Source organism: Cydia splendana, chromosome 8 (genome assembly GCF_910591565.1).
Source record: "Cydia splendana chromosome 8, ilCydSple1.2, whole genome shotgun sequence".
NCBI lineage: Eukaryota > Metazoa > Arthropoda > Insecta > Lepidoptera > Tortricidae > Cydia > Cydia splendana.
The window spans coordinates 14,224,047-14,250,295 of NC_085967.1; the positions used below are offsets into that span (position 1 = coordinate 14,224,047).

General features: G+C 35.8%; 1 protein-coding gene across 5 annotated transcripts in view; it reads left to right on the top strand.

Moving 5' to 3' along the window:
* Positions 1 to 26,249, top strand: part of LOC134793133 (diacylglycerol lipase-beta) — a 118,508-nt gene that overhangs the window by 65,747 nt on the left and 26,512 nt on the right. For all 5 annotated transcript variants that reach the window (XM_063764696.1, XM_063764698.1, XM_063764699.1 and 2 more), the window contains exons 3-7: positions 5,423 to 5,647; positions 11,465 to 11,577; positions 11,998 to 12,219; positions 12,544 to 12,859; positions 14,596 to 14,719. In XM_063764696.1, coding sequence (XP_063620766.1) covers positions 5,423 to 5,647; positions 11,465 to 11,577; positions 11,998 to 12,219; positions 12,544 to 12,859; positions 14,596 to 14,719 — 1,000 coding nt within the window. The remainder of the gene's footprint in view (positions 1 to 5,422; positions 5,648 to 11,464; positions 11,578 to 11,997; positions 12,220 to 12,543; positions 12,860 to 14,595; positions 14,720 to 26,249) is intronic.

A 26,249-nucleotide genomic window follows, 5' to 3' on the forward strand; every position in this document is an offset into this window, starting at 1 on the left:
CCCAGCTCGGTCGGTGCTAAAAACTAATAGGCCTTCTATTTTACTGCAGTTACTCAGATCAGTTTTATATTAAAAAAAAATTTCATGTAAAAATCTACGTAAACCGTAAATTAATTTAAGTACCTAACTAGTAAACGTAAATAATATATGTCGGGTCCGGATATTTACGGGGGAGCCTAACTGTTAGGCTGCCCCGTAAATATCGGGGCCCTCAGTCCTTGACCCATCGCTGGTCCATTGCGTTTTACACCGCATTTTTGGCAGGCCGATGTCGTTACTGCCGTTAGCGTTACTTATGTAACAGGCTATAAACGCCGCTGTTTACAGAGCATAATCAGTATTACTCTTTTTTTGTGCAGTAATACCTATGCAGATTAGGGACATAAGGATATGCGTAATTGCGTATGTGTGTACTACTTCCTTTTGTATTTTATTGAGGTTATAAATAAACAGACATACTTACCTACTATAATATAATAAAAAAAACAAGATTGCTCACTTTGTTACTTGATTTTTGAGTTTCTTACAATTTAACCAAATTTGTAATATTAAGTACTTTATAAATAACTGACAATTTGAAAACTTGCAAGTAGTTACCATACTTCTAACGGTCGGATTTATATTAAATTTGAGGAGACCAATACGCATTCAAAGACAACATAATAACATACCTACATGTGTAGATTGTGTTGTAGCAACAATGCTTTCGCCAAATTGAAACTTTTATAAGAATCTTTTTGTAGTTGTCTATAGATTCATCGTTGCATTGTATGATAAACTTGACTAACTTTAGAGCAAACCTAAAGCAGACGTAAAAAGTATCCCTTCTCATTTAAGGATACGTCTTATACAGTACCTACTGAGCATAATAAGAACCACTAATACGGATGCATACTTTACTTCTGTGTATTATTACTCCAGTGCACACGTTATTATTATTACCCCCTGTGTTGCCTCAGTAAAGAGATTTGTTACTCACTTAACGTACTTTAATATGGCGGGACAGCATAATATGCTCGTAATGTTATTAAGGTTAAGTAGCTATACACAATTCCCTTTGCGTGTATATTTACATTAAGTATGAACGAACTCAAGTCAGCAAAATTATTATAGCTTTTAGCGCCATGTATACAAAAAATACTTAATACATAATAATTACACATATATATGTAGAAGTTATATTAAGAAATATAGTAAAGAAATTATAGTATTAATATCCCTTTGTTCATAAAACTTAGCAACCTCTTACAAACTTCCGTTAAATGTTGTATCTTTCTAACAAACATAAAGTCACAGTCAAACATAACGGATAGGAACGAACAATTATAAATACACACAAAAGGCAATACTAATTTCACTTAGTACAGTTGACTCGAACAATAAACAATACCAGCCAAAGAAACACATAGGCGTACGCATTGAGAACGGTGTATCATCACTACACCTTATAATACAGTCCCTCGTCGCGCCGCGTCTGTCTGTTTGTATGTATGTATGTTCGCGATAAACTCCAAAACTTCTGAACGGGTTTTCATGCGGTTTTCATCTATCAATAGACTAATTCTTGAGGAAGGTTTGGTTCGTGTATAATTTGTGGGTTACACAAAACCTTAGGTTTTGTGTAACCCGTGCGAAGCCGGGTCGGGTCTTTGTAACGCCTTTTTCCTCCGTTAACAACTTATTTATAACGGAACAATGTCATACGATTTTTCTTGGCGATGGCGCCGCTATTGTACTTGCTTCGATATCGCCTGCTACGTTCATTGTTTCGTATTGCTACAATTATTTGAATAGTTCTTGTGTTCTACAATGTCTGAATCGATACACAATTACTACGCTTGTGGCTTTCACACATACATTAAATAGGTACCTTTACTAGCCGTAAATTAATACCGCCGTGCCATACTGAAAGTTTCTGGATTCTGATATATGAGACGACATATTTTTTCTAAATGGGCAGTCCAGGAATTTTCAGTATGCCCTAAGGGCCATACTGAAAGTTTCTGGATTCTGATGTATATTATGAGACGACATATTTTTTCTAAGTGGCCAGTCCAGGAATTTTCAGTATGCCCTAAGTAATTAAGACATGTCTCATCAAAGGAATCTTTAAAAATACATACAAAGCGTGATTCCGTATTTAATTGGTATATTTAATCCATAGTTTCCGTCAAATTAAAGTTTATGCTGCCAAAGACATTATTAGCTTACTTGTTTTTGTGTTTAGCTTAGTCCTGATACTTACTATTATATAGGTAGCTGGCGATAGCAGAGGAATCATAATTATTGTCCAAAAAACACAAACACCATTTTGCAACAACATTTCAAGCAAACAGTACAGGATATTTTATTTATATACACACTAAAACACAGTCATTTTTTGTACAATTATTGTAAAATCAAAACGATTATAATAAGAAAACTATACCAATATTATAAAAAACTTAAAAACAATACAATCAACGAAACAAGAGATTACTCCAAGCACTAACTTGGCACTAACCTGACAGACTGTTAACAGAACTGTCACATGAAAATAACTTTCTTCTTTAATTGAAATGCCAGATTTATGAATTAAAAAGAATTAAAATATGTACCTAAAAGAGGTTGCAAGTTACGGCATTCGCTAAAAATACAATAATATATACATACATACAATATTACCAGCAATAATTGGCTAGCCTTGATATGCATAAATATAAAGGTACAATTTATGATTATAATTTTCAATTAAGAATCTAAGTATAATTATACTTATGGTAATAAGATTAAACATATGAGCTCATTTTGGAACACAATCCTGACTTAGTCAAATATATTGACACACAATGTAACCGTCAAATAATTTCAAGTCAAGAGATATTAAAGATAAATATTGTAAAAATCAAATGAAAACCTCATAAATATGCAATTATTTAATATATAAGTACCTATTCATTGTAAGTATTACATTAAGATCACATGTAGTCAAACAATACAAAATGGCAATGTAGTACCTACAAAATACAAAGTCAATGTCAGCCCTACACAATAACACTGTGTTATTACGCGACCTTCGTTCGACGGCACTATTTAAAAGGAATCCGCATCGCGTTCCTATTAGCTTTCAATAAGCAACACGAACCCTGACAGCCCTCACACCCGGGGTAGGGACTGGAATGTCCGCGTTCTGTAATATACGATTTCGCCGGCTGTAACTGTTGGCTGCCTCCCAAAGAGGTACCAACTTTTTAAAAGCCAGGTTTGTTGTCTGGTTGAGCTTAAATTTAAGTATAACCATACCTTCGTAAGCACGGTGACTATGCAATGTTATGGAACCATTAATTTAATATGGTGATGGAGGATGGAGGCCAGGGAGACAGAATCTCTACATATTTAACGAGGGAAAATAATATTATAATATTAGGTATAGTCAACAATGTAATGCTTGTATCAACATTGAGATTATGAGAATAGGTAACCCTTCGTAAATATACCTACTATGTGGTTTTGTAAAGTTTGGAACCTAGGGAGCCTGCATATCGATCTATCGACGAAAATTAAAGCAAGTTGGGCTTTGAATTTAAGTGATTTTAATGCAAGTTTCAAAATGTAAATTATGTTATTATTTAATAAAAAGTAATAATGTATTCAGTGGGTTTCAATTATACACAAGAGTACCTACGCAATAAAATTCTTTAGGTAAGTATACTTTAATAATAACCTCTGTTTTCAAAACTTGTTTGCCTAAATTCGTAGTAGGAGGATCCAATTTCAGAGTCGATCTCATAATAGCCTCTCTCATTAATTACGTGGTGACGGCCTGAGCCCTACGTCAAGGGATTTCCATGAAAACAAATCCTTGTTTTGTTTTTATTATATTGAGTCTATCAATTAAGTAGCAATTTAAGTTCCATTAACTCAACTGCACGTAATTACTGGAAATTATAAACCCCGATATCTGTTTGTTAGTGGAATGTTGGGAAAATGGAGGGTCCTTGAATAGGCTACATAGTTTTCTCATGGGTCACATCAACAACTTTTTGTAAAAGGTCAAAGGTCAAAACTATTAGCTATGATGGTGGCAGTGTATAAAAACTAGGTAGGTATGATGTACAGTCTCCTGCAATAGTATGTTACTCTTCGAAGGCCGCAAAAATATGTGACACGCTCTTATGACTCTACAAATAAGATCGTGTCAGATATTTTTGCTGCCTTTGTTGTGTAACATATTATGGCAGGTACACAATGAGTAATTGACTTTATGCAAGTTTATGATCTGTCCATTACTTAGTGTCAGAATTATATTTGTTCAAAAAATGTCTAAGCCGAGACTGGAATATTGATCTGTGCATATTCTGAAATAACTTAAAAGTTAATGCGACGGCTTAAACTGTACCTATAAATAAAAATGGCTGACCTGCTTTTCGTAATTAACTTAGAGTTTTATGGAGCCTAATTTTATTTAAAAATGCAGCTAATTCCAGTTAAGGCAAAAATATATTGATATTATTCCTAAATTGGTACTTAATCCGAGCCTGACCTTTAAAATTGTGGGATTAAGAATAAATGCGGTAAGTTTACTGTCTTCACCAAAGCCAGTATCGGCTGATAGATAAACATGAAACTACCAAGTACTGTAAAGTGGTTCATCACTTGTTGCGTGGGTACATCAATATGGAACAGCTCTCTATCGATTGGCACTTTCGACCGCCGGCCGGTCCTCGGCCTTCCCGCTCCCGACCTTCGCCTCTTCAGCGTGATTGCTTCGTAATGGATTTTAAATTGTAGCGACATCGGTTTAATTGACAATGTTGCTACTACATTATTGAATAAAAACCCTTCCTTTGAACGGTGTGTCCGTTTCTTTTCTCGACACGATCTCATCAATTCTATTTTTCGCGACTCAAGCGTAGGTAAATTCAGGGTTCGGATTTATAAATTCGAATTTGCATATAATTTCATGCGCTCCATTGAATCTTCATTCGTTTCAGGACCGTGTAACCTAAAGAGTGGGTGTAAAGTGGGCGCTTACCCGATTTTATATATAGTACAGTAATATCGGTATTAATTTTATAAAATACCTACTGCAGTTCTTAGCATCTTTAATCAAAATATACTTTATTCATGTAGGCCTAGCAACAAGCTCTTATGAATCTTTAATTTTCGATAAACTGTCAGCAACTTCTTTCAGGTAATATTATTTAATCGCACTCTGTTATCCACCCCCATTTCACCGCCGTGGAATAAAGAGTTTCCTATAAGGTTAATCCTCATTAAAAATAATCTATCTTTTTGATTAATTCAAATCCTCTCTGCAATAGAGTATGTACACATGTATGTACATATGTACACATGTTATAACTAGGCGAGTAGGCGGCGGCGTATGAATGCATTGTTTTTGTAAATTTTACAACCTAATTTGAAATCGTCTTGTCCACAGGCTGGTGCTAATAGCTCTGGTGGTAGAAGTGATATTCCCGGTGACATGGCGATGCCAGTCGGAAGGCTGGCACGGGGGCGCATTCGTGCGGCTGTACCTGTGCGGCGCGCTGGTGCTGCAAGCCGTGCTGATGTTGCTGCTGGCGGCGCTGGCGCACCAGTCCGCTAGGGGCACCATCACGGAGGTCGACGCCAGGAAGATGGTTTCTCCGCTCTTGTTGATGAAGTAAGTGTCCCTGGCAGGGCTGACACGGGGGCACAATGGCACATTCGTGCGGCTGTACCTGTGCGGCGCGCTTGTGCTGCAAGCCGTGCTGATGCTGCTGCTGGCGGCGCTGGCGCACCAGTCCGCTAGGGGCACCATCACGGAGGTTGACGCCAGGAAGATGTGGTTTCTCCACTCTTGTTGATGAAGTAAGTGTCCCTGACAGGGCTGACACGGGGGCACAATGGCACATTCGTGCGATTGTAACACTGGTGCTGCAAGTAATAAGTATATGCTATATGTTCTTTGTGTAGAACTAAAGCTAGTCGCATTTAAATTTCTACGTAAATGTTATATTATTTCTGTACCAACACAACCAGGTGTCTTATAAACAAAGGGTATATTAAGTTTCTTATCTATAATAAACAATAAGGCTTAATGTAATAAGAAATTTCCTGTTGAAAACTGACTAACTTTTTGCCTGAAGCACCCAATTTATAAAGGCACTTTGCAAGTTTGAAGTGACGAGTTGAACAAAGTAATGTATAGCTTTCCGCGGGAACGATCATTAATTAAAGCTTGTACGAGTTTCTACAGCAATCAAAATGATGTTCGATAAGTCGATAACTCGACAGCGTAAAGAACTTAGAAATTCCTGAATTGAAGTTTTTACTATCGTTGGCTGCTTTTTAATAAAACTTTGTCAACCCCTAGCGTATACAGAGAAATAAGTTTTGATAATATGTAGGTATATACAAGGAAGTGAAGTTTCGCATTTCATATAAGTTTAGTTTCTAAAGTGCAGAAGTTTATTATTTTACAAATAATTTCGTCGTGTGATTCGAATTCGCTCTTGCTAAATTGCTTCCGTTTATTCGAGAAACATTAACGCTTGAATACCGCTTTATTTCAGTATTAATAAAAACTATATGGCTCCTAGTAGTACGCGTAGTAAATGTCGATTATTGATGTATTGCGCAATCGTTGGCCTCTGGCCAATGAAAACATTTATTGGGGAAGATCTAATAGATGTTCATTATTAACTGATAGTTATTTTTGAAACTTTTTGTCGATGATTACGAATTGCCAATATGTGTTGAATGAAGTATGTTCAGTGTCGAAATAATAAATATTTAACTTTTCATATTTTTGAAGCACACCACACAGTTTAGTTTTAGTGAAGATTGAAATTAACCCAGGACCAAAGAAAGTATACGCACTATTTGTGTAATATTTGTAGACTATGAGTAGGTCATCTAAACTCTCTTTTCGTACTTGATTACGATACCTACCAGACTTGATAATGAAGCTGAAATGTCAAAGGCACTCAAATGGCTTTGTGAAAACTTAGACCTGGTATCAAAATCGATTGAAAAGAATACCTCTTCAAACGATATCGCATTTAAAATTCTGAAATTGATCATAGCGATACCGATACACAGGAAATTTAAAATGATCATAATCAAACGTCCAACCTATGTAAAATGTAGAAGTTTTTCTCAAATATGCGTCTAAATATCGTCATTACATTCGAAATAATACATTTTGTGGCCGCTTTAGCGAGACGACGGTTTTACGGGTAAGCAAGTACACATCGGGGTTTATGGTGCGGAAATGTTATACACTACCCAACTGAAAAATAGGTAAAAACTGATAAGTACAATTTTTTTACATTTCTTTGCACATTTGGAGCTTACTACTTATTTTTAATTCATAGTTTGGTAATTATTTTACAATAAACAGTTATAAATACACGAATTCATTCCCGTACCAAAACCCCCGATGTATGGTACATATACAAGCCGGCAAATTATCATTGAGCCGCACATCACATGTAACACGCGCACATTCATACCTAGTATGTACTAGTTTTTAATAATTTAAGTAGAAGAGCTCCTATTTGGAGATCGGTTTAAATGTATTAGGCCAAGCCTCTCACAACTGTCACCTCAGTTCACCTCACAATCAAAAAGTGAGTCCAGTATGGTCCAGTTAAACGCTATGCCTGCAAGTCGTGCAACACAGATTATGTACAAGGATAAATATTTACCTCTATCATTTTTTTCTTTACAAAAGCTAAAATAAACTGTGGCAAACAACTCGATCTGTTTAGAAGTTAGGTACCAAAATTTTACGAAACCGTGAAATATGGTTCGCTTAGATAAATAAAGCGTGAATCGTGGCCGCAATATAATTGTGATTTATGACTGAATGTTGGTGCCACAGGCTACTTGTACCTATCTCCATTTTTCCTCACTTTGGACATAGTGTATAAGAAATAAAAAATGTTGTGTGACTTGGCACGTCTCATCGTGTTTCGCATACTGAGCAATATTCATATGATTTGCGACATATTCGACAATTTTGCAGTGTGGCATGGATGTATTTCCTTATATTTATGTAGTTAGTTATTGTTAATGATATAAGTAAATAATGTTTTACCTATATAAAACCACTGAGGTTCAATGTATAAAACGGGTATTTATTCCTGTGTTCATCTTATCACAAATTTCAAGCTAATTACTATTTATGAAATATATATACGTAAGTATATTTCAATGAAATACAATGGTTCTGTTAATCGTTGCGATTCTTTCGAATCTGCTTTAATTAATGCGTATTTACAAATCTTGAGCATCTCAGACGACCTTGACCGCGTGTCCTTTGATAAGATAACCCAAATGACAGATTAGCCGGGGAAGCGTCTATTACGTCTGGTAAGTTTGGTCGGCAAACTTTACTCTCATGGAAATGAAGCGATTTAAAACCCTTTTATCTAAGTTTTACGATCTTTGGCGTGGTGTCAGATAAGTGTATGGGTGCTGTCACCTTTATTGTTGTTACATAGGTACATGCATAAAGAGTTTTGTTACGGCTTTGAGATTATCTGGTTACAACTTAGCTACGAGAATTGTGACATACAACAACAGGGTACCTGTAACCTTTTATTATTAAGTTAGTACCTAGAGTAGGTAGATAGATCAGACGTTGAAGCATTAATAAAGCGTTGTAATGAGGAACACCAAAAATTCTTGACTTAAATAGCAAAAATCTATCGAACAAATAGGTCTCCTCCTTAAAAGCTAGCGATCCAGTGGTCGTGGGTTCAAGTTTTACCCAAGACAGTGAATTTTTCCACTTTTAATTTATTTTCTAAATTAGTTGGTTAACTAGTGGTGAATGATTTTGCATTCAAAGAAGCCACGTTGTCTTGGCACTCGGCCACATCAACTTGTCGTAAGTAGCTATATTCTGTATCTTTAGGTATTTAAACAAAAGTATACAAATAATTTGTACATTTTCGGGTAGTTATAACATTAATTGGTTAACCAACCAAATTACCTGGTTACCTGGGCCGTCCAGCAGGAAGACGTCCTATCGGACAGATATCGCTGGTGCGACATGGTGGAGGCGGACCTGCGCGATCTTCGAGTCAACAATTGGAGAGAGGTCGCACAGGACCGAGAAAAGTGGCGCTGTCTTGTGTCGGAGGCCAAGTCTCATTTTGGGTCGCTGAGCCAACGGAGTAAGTAAGTAAGTAACCAACCAAATACATTATTTGATCGTGTAATGTTTTCACTGGCTTAAGGAGCCATTTGAGGGTAGATTTTGTTTACTCTTATTTAAATGTACTTAAAGATACAGACTATAAGCACCTATATACTTGTTATTTCCAGTTCTCTGACCAATAAGGTCGCTATAAAAACGGCTTAAATCTATTTACTATCCTCTCGACTGACTTGGCTGTGTATTCTCAATCGTTGTTGAAGCACGGACTCGAGTTCTTTTCTTACTACTTATTAGTAAGTAGTAGTCAAGTAATAAAGCACTATACATTATTGAGAAAACGTAATAAAGGGGAACGACAAAATTTCGTGAAGTAACTGTGTGTGTGTGATACTTTTCAGTATTTCACAAGAAATGTAAAGTGGCTGTTATATAGTTTCACAGTTGGGACAAACTTTCAGTCATAGGGGTATCCATAATTCTGTATCGGAGGTTGACGTTTCAGTTTCCTGCATTAAATGCATTCATCAAAAATATTTTGAGCGATCTTACTCGCACTTCCACAGCAACCGATCGTATTGACGCCCCAGAGCACACAAGATTAGGTAACGCAGTCCACTGTCTGCGAATCTCTTGCCATCCACGTAGGTAGTAAATTTAGCGCGCGATCATACAGTAATGTCAATAAAGCATACGTAAGATGGTTTGGTCACGTTTTAATAGTTTATTTGCAAACTAGCCAAATCAAGGCTCTTAAGGAATTAATAATTTAGGTACAATTTTGCAAGAAAACAAAAGGTTGATTTCTATTTTTTCTCTAAACGCTTTTCTTTTCTACACAGTCGTCATCAGTCAGATAAATAACATACATCTAAACAGGGCTTTTCAATGCTTTAAAATTAATTATAACAATTGAGCAACCTGTACGAGTTATTAAATTTACACCGAGTTATTTATTTATTTTATTTTATTTACGAGTTATTTGTATACAGAGATATTAAATTTATACATATTTGTTGGCATCTTTTCTCAAATATTTTACTCACAAACTTATCAAAGGATTTTTTATAAAGAGATTTAAATTTACCTAGTTTATAACGTTTTAACTAACACGGTTTATCTACCCTTATATTCGATCCAACGTTGCTAGTAATTTTAAAGAGACTTACCCATAATACTCTCTATACTCAACTCATATTGTAGATTAATAAGATATTATTAATAAGATAAGATTAATCCGATGCGAGTGATGTGGCATTGACATTAATGCATATTTAATATACTTTACTTTAGAATACATTTTTGTAACTCTGGATTTAAAATACCAATAAATCTCCGAAGGTTAACGTAGCGCTCATTCCAACGGTGACATTGGATCCATCATTCATTAATTTCATTATACATATTAACTATGAAGATATGTATCGAGGTCTGCGTAAATATACATACAAATAAGTTATTGTACCTACTTCAAGTCCAGGTGAACTGATACACGTAGCTTATATATTATAAAGAGCATTATAAATTTGAACAAAGATTTCATTTTTTCATTTTTTTTTATGGTTGTTTATAGAGTTTTCGCGCCAATGTGGTAAATGCTGACAACTTTCACAAATCTTAAATTAAAGCTTGTATTTTTCTGAACAGGCTGAATATAACATACAAGTGAGGATCATTACCATAAACATGTTATGAAGGACACATGAGAGATGTAAATATTACGTAAATGCGTCAATACTGGGTGCTAAACATATCCAAAAATAATGTTAGGTAGATTTTTTTCATTTCATACAATGTGATGTCTGATGATGACAGCCTTTATACTTCATACATTATTCAAGAAAAACGAGAAAACGCAATGCTAAGATTGAACAACATGGAGCAAATTAACCTTAATTTACTCCAAGTATTTACCTTCTCTCAGCTTTCTTTGTGGTTGATGTTCTTGGACCGGATCGAAGTAGATGGATGGATTTTACCGACAAGAGTAAAGCGTTGTACAGTTATTAAACCAAAATAATTATAATGAGATTATATGTAGGTGATAGTAGAATCAGAGAACACTTAGTAAAGCTCGTAAGAGGTATAGTGTCTCTCTATCTACTTTCTGCCTACACTTCTTTCTTTCCTACAGTCAGTGACAGAATTGGCCAAGCGGGCCACGGGACCAAAATGCACATGTGCTCTCACTATCTTAAAAAAACTGTGCCCTAGTCATTTTCGCCCTCAGCTGCTTTAACACCTCACCCGCATAGCTACTTCTGCTGTGATTCTGTCTGTGCCTTTTTAAAACTTTTTAAACGGTATTTTAAACAGATTTTCTTGTTGCAGAGTGCTGCTGGTGTTGCCGGAGATAGCCTTGAACGTGATGGGCACCATGTGGATGTTCTGCGACGTCATAGAGTGCTCGGTCTCCGACAAGTTCTCCAGCGTAGTTATTCAGAGTAAGTCACAAATAAAATATAACTATATATCTTTTCAACTATAGGTACAATACATAGAAAACTATCGAGGTATACCGTTACTCATTTGTAGAAAAGAATAGGCATCACCCTCAGTATTTAATCACGCTGACCATTGTCGCCTCACATTGACAATTCACCGAACATTGCTGGTCCAACAAGTACACATTAAGTACCTTCGTTATCGTTACTTACCAACCCAGAAATGGACAGGATTAGTACCTGGTGTGAATTGTCAAGTTGATGACATAATCGCCAGGGGCACTCTCCTAATTAGACACAAGGTGGCATTGCCCGAAAACATCTTTTGGTGTGAACCATTAAATTCCCTAACCTACTTTGTTTTTATTTATACACATTATTAAAAGCAAAGTTATTTAAGCAACATTTTCCTTCGTCCAGGCATTGTCCTGTTCAACTGGGTGCAACTCGCGCTGACGGTGTTCGGTCTCTTCATGGTGTTCGACCCGCTGGGCTCGGTGAACTACGGGGACATGGTGGACACGCCCAACCAGGTGCGGCACCACCGCAAGGTCACCGGCCTGTGGTCGAGGCGGTTCCGGTGGGCCTTCTGCTGGCTCAAGCGGGATGAGCACGGGAAGGAAGCCTTTCAGCAGGTTGCAGGTGAGTTTCCGCAATTTGTCTGTGCTTGGCTGTAGCCTGGGTAGGAGTTGATCTACAACGTTGAACAGCGTTGTAAAAGTAGCCAGTCCTATAAGACAGGAAGCAGTATTAACAAAATTATCTGTATAGTCACCTGCAGAATTTTACTTGCAGAACCTGTATGCTCTGTACAGCAGAGTTTTGGGGGCCTTTTGTACAATTGAACGCCTCGTTTGATGATTCAAGTGGAAAATCATATTTTTAGGATCTAGAACCTACCAGGCAAATTGATCTAATAGAAAAGTACTAACTTTGTTCAATAATAAATCAGAAATATTTTTCCAGCTCTCCTCAGCGCTCTATTCAGATCAACAGACCTAGTCCCGTCCGACGTGGTAGCGGGCTGCGTCCTGCTCCGAGTGCGCCAGAAGCGAGAGACCCGCGAAATGCGCCGCATACAGATGATCAACGACGAAGAACCCATATACACCACAGATGTCAACAAAATCTTCTCCGAGACCCCGCCCTGGATGAACCTCAAAGATGCTTTGCATTACCTCAAACTGTCCATAGCGGCGTATGGGTGGCCTTACGTGTTGTATCGACACTGCTTCACTGGGTTCTGCAAGTTGGCCAGGCACTTGACGTGTTGCTGTTGTCGGTAAGTTTTATTTATTTGTTTAAGAACCAAACAGTCGTTTACAAATAAGATTACAACAATATTTCTTAAATTAAGACCTGGATTAAGTAAGTTTTATGCAAAAAACGAGGTAAATCTATATCTAGTTCTAGACTTGTAACAAAAGTAGGTATACTAAGCTCCATCAGATCTCTATCTATACGATTTCGGTTTAAAAAAACATTACTAATAATACTATCTAATTATGTCAAACGCAGATCAGTGCAAATGGAATCGGAAAACAATTATGCAATTGCTTTATCCACTCCTGAACTGATTACATTGGCGATTATCTTTGTTATTTAATCTAATTATTGCCTACGATATAGCGTACCTACAATCGATTTCATCATTCTTATCTAACAATAGGCGGAATAATACCTATACACTTATCAAGTACCTGCTTGAGTGAAGTATTTTATGGTTATTGCTACCGTTTTGATAGGTGATGGATGAGCAAAGTATACCTAGTTAATTACTTACGTCCCTACTTGTGACCGTCTTCGTTTACATTGAATTAAGATGGCGATGGAATTAAATTGGATACCTAAATATAGATTGTGAAAAAGCTTTTTATTATACTTACCTGCCCACACCTGTCGGTAGAACATAAATAGTGCTAAAAATAGATAGTCATTCGTCTTAGGTAGAACAATCTTTTGTCCTCAACCTTTTATTTAACATTCACACACGACGTATTCCGTTTACTTTTACTTGCTCTATAAAAAATCAACTTAACGATTAATTTGTTACCGATCAAGGCAATTTTTTTTTTCACAAAGATATTGTGCACACAACCCTCTAAGACCATTGTCACTACGGCAATGGGCCGAAAGGCCGGATGGTAATATGGTTAATAAGAAATTACACTAATGCGGATGAAAGTGGGATGAAAAAACGTGCCAAAAGTACAGTGCCACCCTCTAGTTAATAATACATTACCAAATAGACATATATCGAGGGGTGCGTGGTCAAACCCGATAAATCCAAATATTTTATCATTCAAATAAGAATTCTACGCATGTCACATATAGTTCTAATTTCAAAAACCCTTTTACTCGACTTATCGGGTTTGACCACGCACCCCTCGATATATCTACAGTTCGTGTTCAAAAGCATTCGCTAAAGTCTAATTGATCTACATCAGCGGTCGGCAACAGGCGCCCTCTCACTTGCGGCCCTCGAGCCTCCCTAGCTGTTTTGAGTGTTTTGTACTTAGAGGATATAACCAACGGAGACGCCATGTCTAAAATTTTCGGTACAAAATAGTCTGCCGTTTTTTGCGGGGGAGGGGCACATCAAATGTATAGGTACGTCATGTCAGATAAACGTCAGTCCATACATATGGTTGACAAGTTGTTGACCATTGGCCGCCTATTTTCGACAGAGGGGAACGCCTGTTAATGGCGGCTCCATTGTTAATTACTCCGAGGTTTTGTATGTAATATTGACAAACGACAATGTCTGATAAAGTCATAATTATTATCAAAGTGCGGCCCGTGTCAACTTCTTTAACTACTATGTGGCCCTTGGCTGCTAAAAGGTTGCCTACCGCTGATCTACATAATAGAGACACTTTTATTTTTGTTACCTTTTTGAGAATGGTAGTTTTTTTTGGGGTGTAGTCTGATACGCTACTTTAGATGCTGACAGTACCTACTTTAATATCTCAGAATGTCTAAATAAAATGGCGTACACCAAGTAACCTCTCTTTCCAGCCCCAAGAACTCGATCGTAACGGACGACAACTGCTGTATGTGTCACTTCGCCGGCGTCAAGTACATGTCCAAACTGGAGGCCGATGACATCATCTTCGCGTCTTTCAACAATCACGTCTTTGAGGTACGTACCTATACCTATAGTTGACAGTAGGCGACACTTGATATTTGAATTCTCTCTGCTCTGTACAGGTCGATTCATGAAAAATAACTTGATAAATTAAAAAATAAAATAACTTCAGAATTCATGAGGAGAATGAGCAACATTATCCATTATGAGCATATCTACGAGTAATCCTACTGCACAATAACAGAATTCAGTTAGAGGATAGTGAACGACTCCTTCTCCATACAAACGTAATCCCCATTTTCTTTCCTGGATATTGACATTATGCAAAATATGCTTAAGTACACAATTTATTTTATATTAACCATAGGTTATGTCCTCTTTTTTCGATTTTTTTATTATTATTAGAGCTACGAGCGAAAAACAAGTTCTATACACATTTTTAAATGCTCCTAATAACGTAACATGACGTCGTCCCCTTTCCTCTTAATAAGTACGTTCATTTAATTTACGCCAGCAATCTTGTTTACTCGATTAGGTAGGTGTCTAAAAAGTTATATCGATTTTGACTTGCAAAAGAAATGGCCTCAGAAAAGGGAAATGTCAAAGTTCAAATCAAACGAAACCTTTTTGGGGATGTTTGTAGGTATGATACGTCGACCGTTTACGTTCGGCGAAGGTCAAGTCGGATTACGGGTTCATGATATAATTATAACTGAGAATTATAATTAAGCCGCTTGCGTTTTAATACCAAAGATTAAATTAAATAGGGATACACTACATTTGCGTATTTATATTTGCCGCAATCATTTTAACATGATCAGTAAATGTTTAATAAGTTTTCATCACACCAGCTCGTAAAGCCTTTCTTTATTCTTCAAAAACTGTTTCATGATTCATGATTTATATTTGTAATATTTTACAGTCAGTAGTTTTCTCGCGAAAAATTTCGTGTTTCACTCGGTGGCAATGTTGCGAATGCCAGATGAAGTCTATAGAAATCTGTATGGTGAGACTAAATAATCTGTAGAATTCAGTAGATCGTCATTTAGAAAATCCGTAGTTCTACAGATTTTATCCAATGCTTAATTTACTTACTTCAGTTGCGTGGTTTAAGCGTGAAGAGGTCACAGACAGAGACCCAGACAGAGTTATTTTCGCATTTAGAATAGTTATTAATAGTTTCAATAGTTATTAATAGTTGTGAATAAGGATTTAGGTAACTTCGTTGTTGCGAATGGTAAACGTTGGTAGCGTGTCTATTGAGCGAGGTCACAAAGATCAACACGCTTGTAATTTCTGATATATTATTCTGTTTGTGAAGTACGTAAACAATGAATATAATAATCAATTTCTTATATTACCTATCTCACTTGGTGAAACGACGAATTTATAAGAGACGATACGATAGACTGGATGACGGAATGACTATAGGTATTTGATCTTTGTCCTCCCGTTATCTGCTATTAGTCATGATTTCAATTGATTTCATGAAGTAGGTAAGTATAACATATGATTTATTTGCCCATACATATGTGAACTATAATTTTAGATTATCTAATAAAATATTTTTTTCATAACATAGGTACATTTGGTTTTCAATAAGATACTCGTAGGTACGTACCTATACGCAAATTTCTACCTAGGTAACTAATAATTTTCAATATTGTTGGCTGTTTCAATTAAACTGTAAGCGATAAAATACAAACATAAACGTAAATTGATATGGATCAATCGCCGTCAACACCAGGCAAGAACAACTTTGAAAGAGCAATTCTCAAAACAGTCGCAGCGGGACCGGCTGAAGCGTAGTTAGATAAGTAGGTACTTAGCTATTCATTTCGAAATGGGAGTTTTAGAAAGAAAATTAAATTTCTACTCTACAGACCGGTAAGATGTAAGACGACCAGTTTTCAGTACTATAATAAAGGTATGAATATGAACATTTACAAACTTTAAATTAATTTTATTCACATTTAATTTTATTATATTCAAGGTTTTCTTTGACACATAGATCGTTGTCTTAAAGTCCTCGACTCGTCGTTTAAAAACAAAAGAATGTTATTCGTGTAACCGTTATATAATTATTAACTACAATATTTAACAAATCACTCTGCAGGTTCATGAACTTCATATTTCGTAAAATGTACCTAACTCTGTGCTTAGTTAAATAAATACAGATTTTGATTTCAAAGAAAAACAAATTTATCATAACCATAGGAGTTAGTCTTCAGTACCACTTTCAAATTATTTTAGTATCTCACGTATCAAGCTTACTAGTACAACGGTTGTAAACGTGAAGCGAAATGTGCCAATGTTTTCAAGTTTTGTTTACCAGCATCATACATAACACTCGCAGCAAGCCAAAACAGCCGTAAACTTCCAACACATCTGAACAACAATCTTGCCCTAAGTGGAAGAAGGTCTTTCCTGCCGCCCGATATCCTATTAAAGTACGCCCTTTCGTTAATATCATATAGTAAGAGGGATGTGAGAGAAAACTTCCGTGGCGCCACTCACCCCCCTTAGTTTGTTGTGTCGATCAGGGATGTTGCAGATGCAGATTTTTTGACATCCGCGGATGCGGATGCGGATATTTAAAGGCTCTCATCCGCGGATGCGGATGTCAAGATTAGGTAGGTACTTACTTCAAAAAATGTAGTAAAAACGAATCGCTTGGAATTTGAGCAAGAGTATAGTGCGTTATATTTCATAAACAGTAACTTGGCCGACTTTTCTGGATCTAGACGATTTCGTTATTAGGTAATGACGAAATTACCTAGCACTTAAGCCGCCGCTAAGACGTTCCTGTACCGACTCGTTCGACATCCGCATCCGCATTAAGCTCCGCATCGATTTGAGGCGGATGCTGATGCGGATGCGGATTTTGAAAATAATGCGTAAGTTCCGCGGTTGCGGATGCGAATATTCACAACATCCCTGGTGTCGATATCTCCTGCTGATGAATTAGGTTAAGATGTCGTTAGATACGGAACGGCGGGCAACGCAAATTATTAGAAGGGTAACTTTTCGTCCAATTAGTTAGGTATAAGTACCTATTTGAAGTATTATGAGTACATTTAACCTGCGCAGAAATTAAAATCTTTGTCTGCAAAATAATTAAGTAAGTACAGTCAGTAAAACTTTTAGCTTAACATCCTTGCGTAGGTACATATTTTGTAAAAGCAGGAGTGCTAAGATAATAGTATATATTGTTGACTGTAGGTACTATTATGCTACTATTGATATATTTTTTTAAGAAGGTATGGTACGTGTGAAATCATTTAATCAACATACTAACTACTTCAATCACTAACGCGAAACTAATAGAATAAGAGAAGCATCTTGATACGGCTTAATGAAACGATAAATAGTAGGTAAATCTAGATAAATAGCAGTAGTTGATTAGTACGGAGTAGGTATACAACAAGTAATATTTCGCGTACCCTTCAGAATTCAGAAGTTTGCCCTCTCGACTCTCGCGACTGTTCGACACCCCTCAAGCCATATAGGCAGTCATTTACAAATGGGTCAACAGTATAATGCAGGTCATAGTTTTCTTGGCTCCGGGTTGGCTATCCAAACAACGCGTGACGATTAGTCGACTACTTACGAGTAGGTACCTAAAAAATGTTTTAGAGTTTTACTATTGAAATGGATATAGTAGATGCAAACGACATCGACACTGAGTGAGAAAACACTTTAATGTGAAAATGTAGTAGTATGTACTATGTAGTTAGAAATAGCAAATAATGTAGGCTTGGCTAGAATTTGACATATACGTTCGCAACTAAGGTAGGTAACCATATATTTTTAAATTTGTTTGCTAATGACGAATAGAATATGTTTGACATTTGATATATTTTTAATTTTTTTTAACATAACTTTAAAGATGAGCTACCCAGGTGAGTTGTTCAAAATGACCTGCTTATATACTTGGTCAAGCAGATCTTGTCAGTAGAAAAAGGCGGCAAATTTGAAAAATGTAGGCGCGAAGGGTTATCGTCCCATAGAAAATTTGAATTTCGCGCCTTTTTTTACTGGCAAGATTTGCTTGACCAGCTATAGGTGCTGTGCTGCTGATTGCACAATGTGTATGGGGAAAACAATAAAGGCCATAGTCGGTTTTCCATAGTAAGTTGGCCCTTAAATCAATTTGATTCGAGTTTTTTTTTGTGAGTACCTCTTATGGTGTAGGATATTTTTGCTGAGTATCAACATCCTACTAGTGACAGTTTTTGACTTATGATTTTTTTTTTCTTTAATGTATTGTTTTTCGGGATGTATTCAAGCGATTTGCTTAATTTTTTTAAATAGTGTTCTTTATTTAGGTATGCACCGATACTCAAAAAACGAATACCAGTTGTCATATAAAAAAAAAGAAAAATGAAGTAAAAAATAAATAAAACATTTTTTTAATGTCGTTGTGAAGTAGCGACACCTCTAATTTTTTTTCTAGTTGTAGGCCAGACATTGGCCTACTACTTGCCTAAATATCAAAATTTTCCAAACGGTACTTTCTGTCAAAAATTTGCAATATGTGTGGGCAAGTCCTGTACTCAATCGGTGTTTTTCAATGTAGTATACAAACTCTTCGATTATGTTTGCGTTTTCTTATCAGGTTGTCGTATTTAAGAGTAAAATGCCAATGACAACTTAATGTTTGTATACTACATTGAAAAACACCGATTGAGTACAGCGGGCTCAGCACGGTTCCATTTTTATCGACTATCACTATGCGCGTCCCTTTCGCACTTACATACTTGTTAGAACGTGACAGGCATGGTGACAAGGGATAAAAACGCGACCGTGCTAAGCCGCCTGGACTTGACCACACATATTGCAAATTTTTGACAGGAAGTACCGTTTGGAAAATTTTGTTATTTAGGCAAGTAGTAGGCCAATGTCTGGCCTACAACTAGAAAAAAATTTAGAGGTGTCGCTACTTCACAACGATATTTAAAAAATGTTTAATTTTTTTTTTTACTTCATTTTTCTTTTTTTTTATATGACAACTGGTATTCGTTTTTTGAGTATCGGTGCATACCTAAATAAAGAACACTGTTTAAAAAATTTAAGCAAATCGCTTGAATACATCCCGAAAAACAATACATTAAAGAAAAAAAATATAAAATCATAAGTCAAAAACTGTCACTGGTAGGATGTTGATACTCAGCAAAAATATCGTTCACCATAAGAGGTACTCATAAAAAAAACCCGCATCGAATTGATTTAAGGGCCAACTTACTATGGAAAACCGACTATGGCCTTTATTGAATTGTTAATTTAAAAAGGAACCATCGTCTAGAGAGAGCGCCATCGACAATTTAGTTTTGACCGGCTGTCAAAATTTATATGGGACCAAGAAAAGAGTCATCTAATTCAAAGAGTATAGTTAGTATAATTATCATATCTAATTTAATTTTTACCAGCCATGCCCATTACAATGTCACTAACATATGGCATCGTAGAAAATAGAGCCAGTAAGTTACACGGTCGACTTAATGAACGCCGCAGTTGAAATGTTAAACTGCAAAGTTCATGCTTCAGACAGTTTTATAACAAGTTTAGTTCAGCTAATGGTGTTCCAGCTTTAGGTACAAAACTATAGAGTGAGTGAATACATAGTACATATTTTGCTATAGGTAAATGTACTGCTTATTAAGTTTGCTTTCTACAGTAGGTTAAGATAGAAATATAAATATCTGCCAAAAAAACAGATTTATTGCCGACTGTACTTTACTTAATCCCGAAAAAAAGTTGACTCGTATTAACGAATCTTGAGACCAATTTATTGTATTCTCGTCTGTATTTTATTTAATATAGTTTCAAATCGATTCGGCTATTAGAAATAGTTATTAATTACATTTTTATTTATTAATAAGATATTATTACCTACTCCTGTTCTAAATATTAATGTGACTTTTTTTTAGTGCATTCATAAGCATTGCTTACCAACTATTACAAGCTTTCATATTTTCACTACCTAGGTTCAGTAGGTCGCAAACTGCATGTGACCTAGAATGCGTAGGATACTTACATCTCAGTGCACGTACATTAAGTTTATTGCAGATCATAAAGGTACGTGTCTAAAGTACTCACTCGCACAGAAAACCTCTTAGCGAAGTCACTAAATATACCTAGTTGTAAAACTCTCTTTAATAACGGCGTTATTTTAACCTACCCATTATATATTAAGACATACACGCCTATAGTTCGTATCTTTAGGTATTTAAATAAAAGTAAACAAAGTAATTGTAAATTTTCGGGTAGTTATAACATTTATTGGTTAACCGACCCATTACAAAACTGCCTGGATCTGTCACTGAACGAACTGACTTTAACCTACATTATTTGATCGTGTAATGTTGTCATCTACTCTACCCTCAACTGACTTAAGGAGCCATTTGAGGGTAGATTTTGTTTACTTTTATTTAAATACCTAAATATTTATATAGACTATAAGTACACATTTTCTCTTTATGCCAATAACGTAAATAAATAGTAGTTTGTGTTACAAGGGATCAAAATGATATATTTCCGTCAAGGGCGTACATTGAATCCTGAATGAAGCGATGGATTCTCCAATCTTTTCTTTTCAATTCTAAAGTAGAATCCTGAGCGTAATGAGGGATTCAAGTGTTAACGCCCAAAGCGAAATAATTTGGATACCGTGTGACACATACTGCTTTTCACATCAACTATGAGGAAAATAAAAAAAAACTTAGTGTTGACACTACAATGTTGCCACTTTTTAATTCCTACTCTTTTTTGCCAGGCATACATACGATGTTCATAGTTAAGTATATTAATATTTTATACTGGGGCAATGAAATGTCGTTGAACAGAAAAGTGCCACTTTGATCCCTCCTAATAGCAGGGAAGAAAAGTCAATTTTCTGATTAGGTGATGTGAAAAATAATAAGATGTATGCGTGCGTACTAAGTTCATAGCCGTGACCGTATATAGTTTCCTACATATGTTTTTAAATATTTTTGTAACAAATAAATTGTTGAAGTTAGAATTAACTATGAATAACATTACCAATTATCGTTTTAAATATTTATAAGTTATCACGCGTTTATGAAAAACATGGAAAGTGCTGTGTTTGGATAATAACCATTTTCTTATGTTGAATTTATTTAAACTGTTTTTTAAGACTCACGGCCTCATTGTCAATGTGTTTAGCATATTTGCCTGTAAATGTGTAGGTAAATACGCGGGTAACAACAGCTATATATGGGTTTGATGGAAATTTTCCCTGTCAGTAGACCTTCGAAAACAACAGCTTTAAATGAAATAGGCATTGTGACTTAGTATTATAAGTTGTCAGCAACCTTATTTATTAACTGCAGGTATTTGAGTGCACTGAAGGGTTTAAACAACTTTTTAATACGTATATTAAAAACAAATAATTGGCCAAGCACGAAGTCAAGACTACGGTGTTCAGAGCACCGTACGACACATCCCTAGATGGTTTTAAGTTTGGATACTTATACTAATTTATCCCATAAGTACATTTTATTCACTATTAGGAAATAAGAAGGTAATGTCTGGGAGCTCTGGGACCTTGGAGTTTGGACTTTTATTAAAGGCCTCTGGGCTAGTATAGGTAATGTAGAAGTTATAAAGCTTCTACCTTAGATATATTTTTTAGAGATTAAAGATTTTATTTACCACCTTGTCGCGTTGATTGTATATCCATAGCAAATTACAGCTTTCTAACACTAACAATCAACCTCATCTTGGAGGTGAAAAGAGGAAAAATCGTAAGTCCCATTTCGGCCAACCGAAGTCAAGAACGTTTATATAATATAGGCCTACCGTTTATCTAAAACGTTTGGTGAAGGCACATTTCTAGTAGAAACAAATTATTATGAATTTCTCTGTAATTTGTACAAACCATTTCGTAAACTGACATTCCGCTAAACTGTTGTTTTTACATCTTACTAGCATCCATAACATATTGAAGTATATTCTTCCACTTTTCTGAACATTTTCATTATTATTGATTCCTTTTTTGTGAGAATGGCTTTTTCTGCCAGGGCACTTTGCCAATTATTGATTCTTTCAAACACCAAAATAGTGGACAATTTAATATACGTCAGAGTTGACAGGCAACTTCGAGCATGAAAAACTAAATCCGTCAAACATACTGGGTATACATCCGACCTCATGATAATCTTTGATATAGTCGCAATTGTTGTATTTTAAACTTGTAGACTGGGCAGGCACGACTCAAAAAGGAATAATATTACAGTTACGTCTGTGATTCGGCATTTCTCGGTTTTTGACGTTTAGGCTTGTTTCTGAAGCCCCCTCCAGACTATGCGCGTGAATCGCGGGCGCGGATTTCGCTGTCTACGAAAATCGACGCCACACTCGCGTTCGCGGCTTCGCGCCGCAATTCGCGCACGAGTGTGGAGGGGGCTTTACACAAAATGTAATTAACGTAAAGTATTAATCAATTTGCTCATGTTTCATATAAGTCACAGAAATAAGTATTAATAAATGTCTAAGTTTTAGTACAAGTAGGTAACTGCGTCAGTTTGCCGTCCAGTATCTGTTTCCGTCCACTTGGCGGAGTTGCTACAAAGAATTGCGTATAATTTAAATATAAACCTAACTTACCGCACAATTTTGGACTTATTGTTAGTCAGCTTTTAAAAGAAAAAATATTTTAGTAGAACTGGAATTCATGAGTACCAAATCTTAACTGACATCTTTGTCACTCAAACAAGTTTGATCAAGATCGGCTTACTTTATATATCGTCAACTTTACCTTTGTTTCCAAAACCTGTGAATTTTAAGAGCCAACAGGAGTGGTCATTCCTCCATACAAACGTAGTCCTCGTTTTCCTCCGTGGTTTTTGAAGCTAGAGCAATGATTTTTTCAACACAGATTAATATTGTCAATATCTGTGTCGGACCGTTTTGCTTTTTTTGATATTTTTGTTTTTTAAGGCGCTAGAGCCCTTCAAAAACGGCCAAAATGGCCTAATAGACTATGCCGCAATGAGAGGCGTGGTATTCAAAACTGATATCAATTAGCCAAAAAAGCAAAACGGTCCGACACAGATAATTTCATAATCATTTAGATTTCCAAATTTGGTTACGATTGGTTAAGTTTTGGGGGAGGAAAAAGAGGACTACGAAACCTCGATTTTTGTCATTTTTACGCAGGATTTTTCGCCTCAGCTGCAGTTGTCCCTATCGCACTAATTTTAGGGGCGGAGTCAAGTTTCTAAATACGTACACAGCCAGAAAAGTGATGGGCAATAGTCGACATTTAATGTCGATAATCTAGTGATGTAAGAAGTTATCGATAAACCGTCTTGTGTGAAAATATCTAGATCCTAAGATACAAGGGGTTTTGGGTTGAGAGTAGGGAACACATTTTTGTAGTTATGATTACAATCTATTATGAACTTTTTGATTCTAATATTTCAAATTAGAAATCAAAATCAAAAATATTTTATTGCATGGTTAAAATGGGTTAACAAAATTTTTAGGTACCTACAGGCACGCTTCGTAATTGTCGAGCAATTTAGGGTCCTAGCTGAATTGGTTGTTCCATACTTACTCGTGCTCTATGGAATGTCCAATTTAGCTAGAACCCTAAATGGCTCAACAATCACGGAGCGTGACAGTACTAATGATTCATGTTCTGTATATCCTGCCCTACAATGGCGTTAATATTTGGTTGTCATGTCTATACTTCGTTTTTAAGCATTATTGAAAAAAAAAATAGTAAATACTAATATTAACCACTAAGTACATAACTATTACAAAAAAAGCTAAATAATTATACGATTGCATGCTTAAAAAAGACACGCCACCTTCACTCTAATGCTAAACAAACGAAGAATAAGAACTAACAGCGATAAGACCGCCTGTTGCTACCTTTATCTACATTGTAAATCGGTTTTAGGGTTCCGTACCCAAAGGGTAAAACACGGGACCCTATTACTAAGATTCCGCTGTCCGTCCGTCCGTCTGTCACCAGGCTGTATCTCACGAACCGTGTTGCCGCTATAACAACAAATACTAAAAACAGGATAAAATAAAAATTTTAGTGGGGCCTCCCATACAACAAACGTGATTTTTGACCGAAGTTAAGCAACGTCGGGCGGGGTCAGTACTTGGATGGGTGACCGTTTTTATAAATAATGGTACGGAACCCTTCGTGTGCGAGTCCGACTTGCACTTCGCCGGTTTTTTTTAAATTTGTTTTTATGTTTGTGGTGTAATAAAGAATATTTTAGAGTCAGACCAAGAAAAGTCTACAGCAATTTTGATAGCACACGCAGTGCAAGTGTTATTTATATGTCATAATTTCATAGAAGCGACGTTTGAAATAATACTTGCACTGCGTGTTCTATCAAAATCGCTATAGATTTTTCTTGGCCTAACTCTACTTTAAATTACAAAGTAAGGCCTAAATTATAAAATAAGGCCCATCAATGTTTTTTTTTTGTGTTTATTAAACTTGATATTTTGTCTATAGTATTAGCGGACATGGCCTCAAAATTTAAACCCGCTTAAGAATCGGGCCTTATTTCGTGCATTATATACAATACTACCCATTTTTGTGTAGTCATTATTTATACTATAGAAGCATTGTTTGAGTAGCCAATTATTTAAACAGTATTTTTTTAAAGGGCAACGGTGGCAATATTTTAAGGTCTGGATAATAAGATACAGATCTTAATAAGGATATCAATGTAAGTGAATGTTACCATGACTACCAAACAAACAAATGTGATAGAATTTGCCAGCTGGCATTGTAACATTCAGACAGTTACCTATGTACCTAATCTGAAATATGAATAAATTAGTAATATTTTAAACAGGAAAGTAAACCGAATTTTGGCCTTTTGCTGGACACAATCACAATAGTAATTTGTTTTACAAGAGGGCAAAGTTTATCGCCACCGGTTGATGCATTTGCAGCACCAATGGTAGAAAATGCAAGCTCATCATCAACTGCATAATCGACGTTTGATATGACTATTGAATCCGAGCTTTTTGATCATGAATCATGATAAAACAAAATTTTAGAAGGTCGCAGAATAGTGGATTTAAAATATTTATTTTCTGTGATCTCAAATATCAGGCACGATCATACAAATTGTACATTTGCTGATCTTGCCTTTGTCATTGAAAGACGTAAGGGTTTACACAGAGAATATATATTTAAGTGTAATATGTGCAAAAAAAAGGAAACGATACACTCTGAAGACCCAAAAAGAAAATGTTAGTAAATACTGCTCCTCCCCATGGTTACTTGGTTCCTTATTCAACCTACCTGAAATTAAACGAGTAGGTTAGTAAATTATATCATTTTACATTATAAAGTTAAATGTTTAGGTATCTCAATCACTTACTCACTGGTGGACATGGACGCAAAATTTTTGCCCATCTACTTATACTATCTTATAAAAAATGAAATTTTGAAAGTTAGCACGCTTAAAGTTCGTTTTTTTTGCATTAAGGTAACAGATTTTGACATGTCTTATTAAAAATTACCATTGAAAAATAAGTCATAGCAAATATGTTAGAATTATAAATCATATTAATCATATTA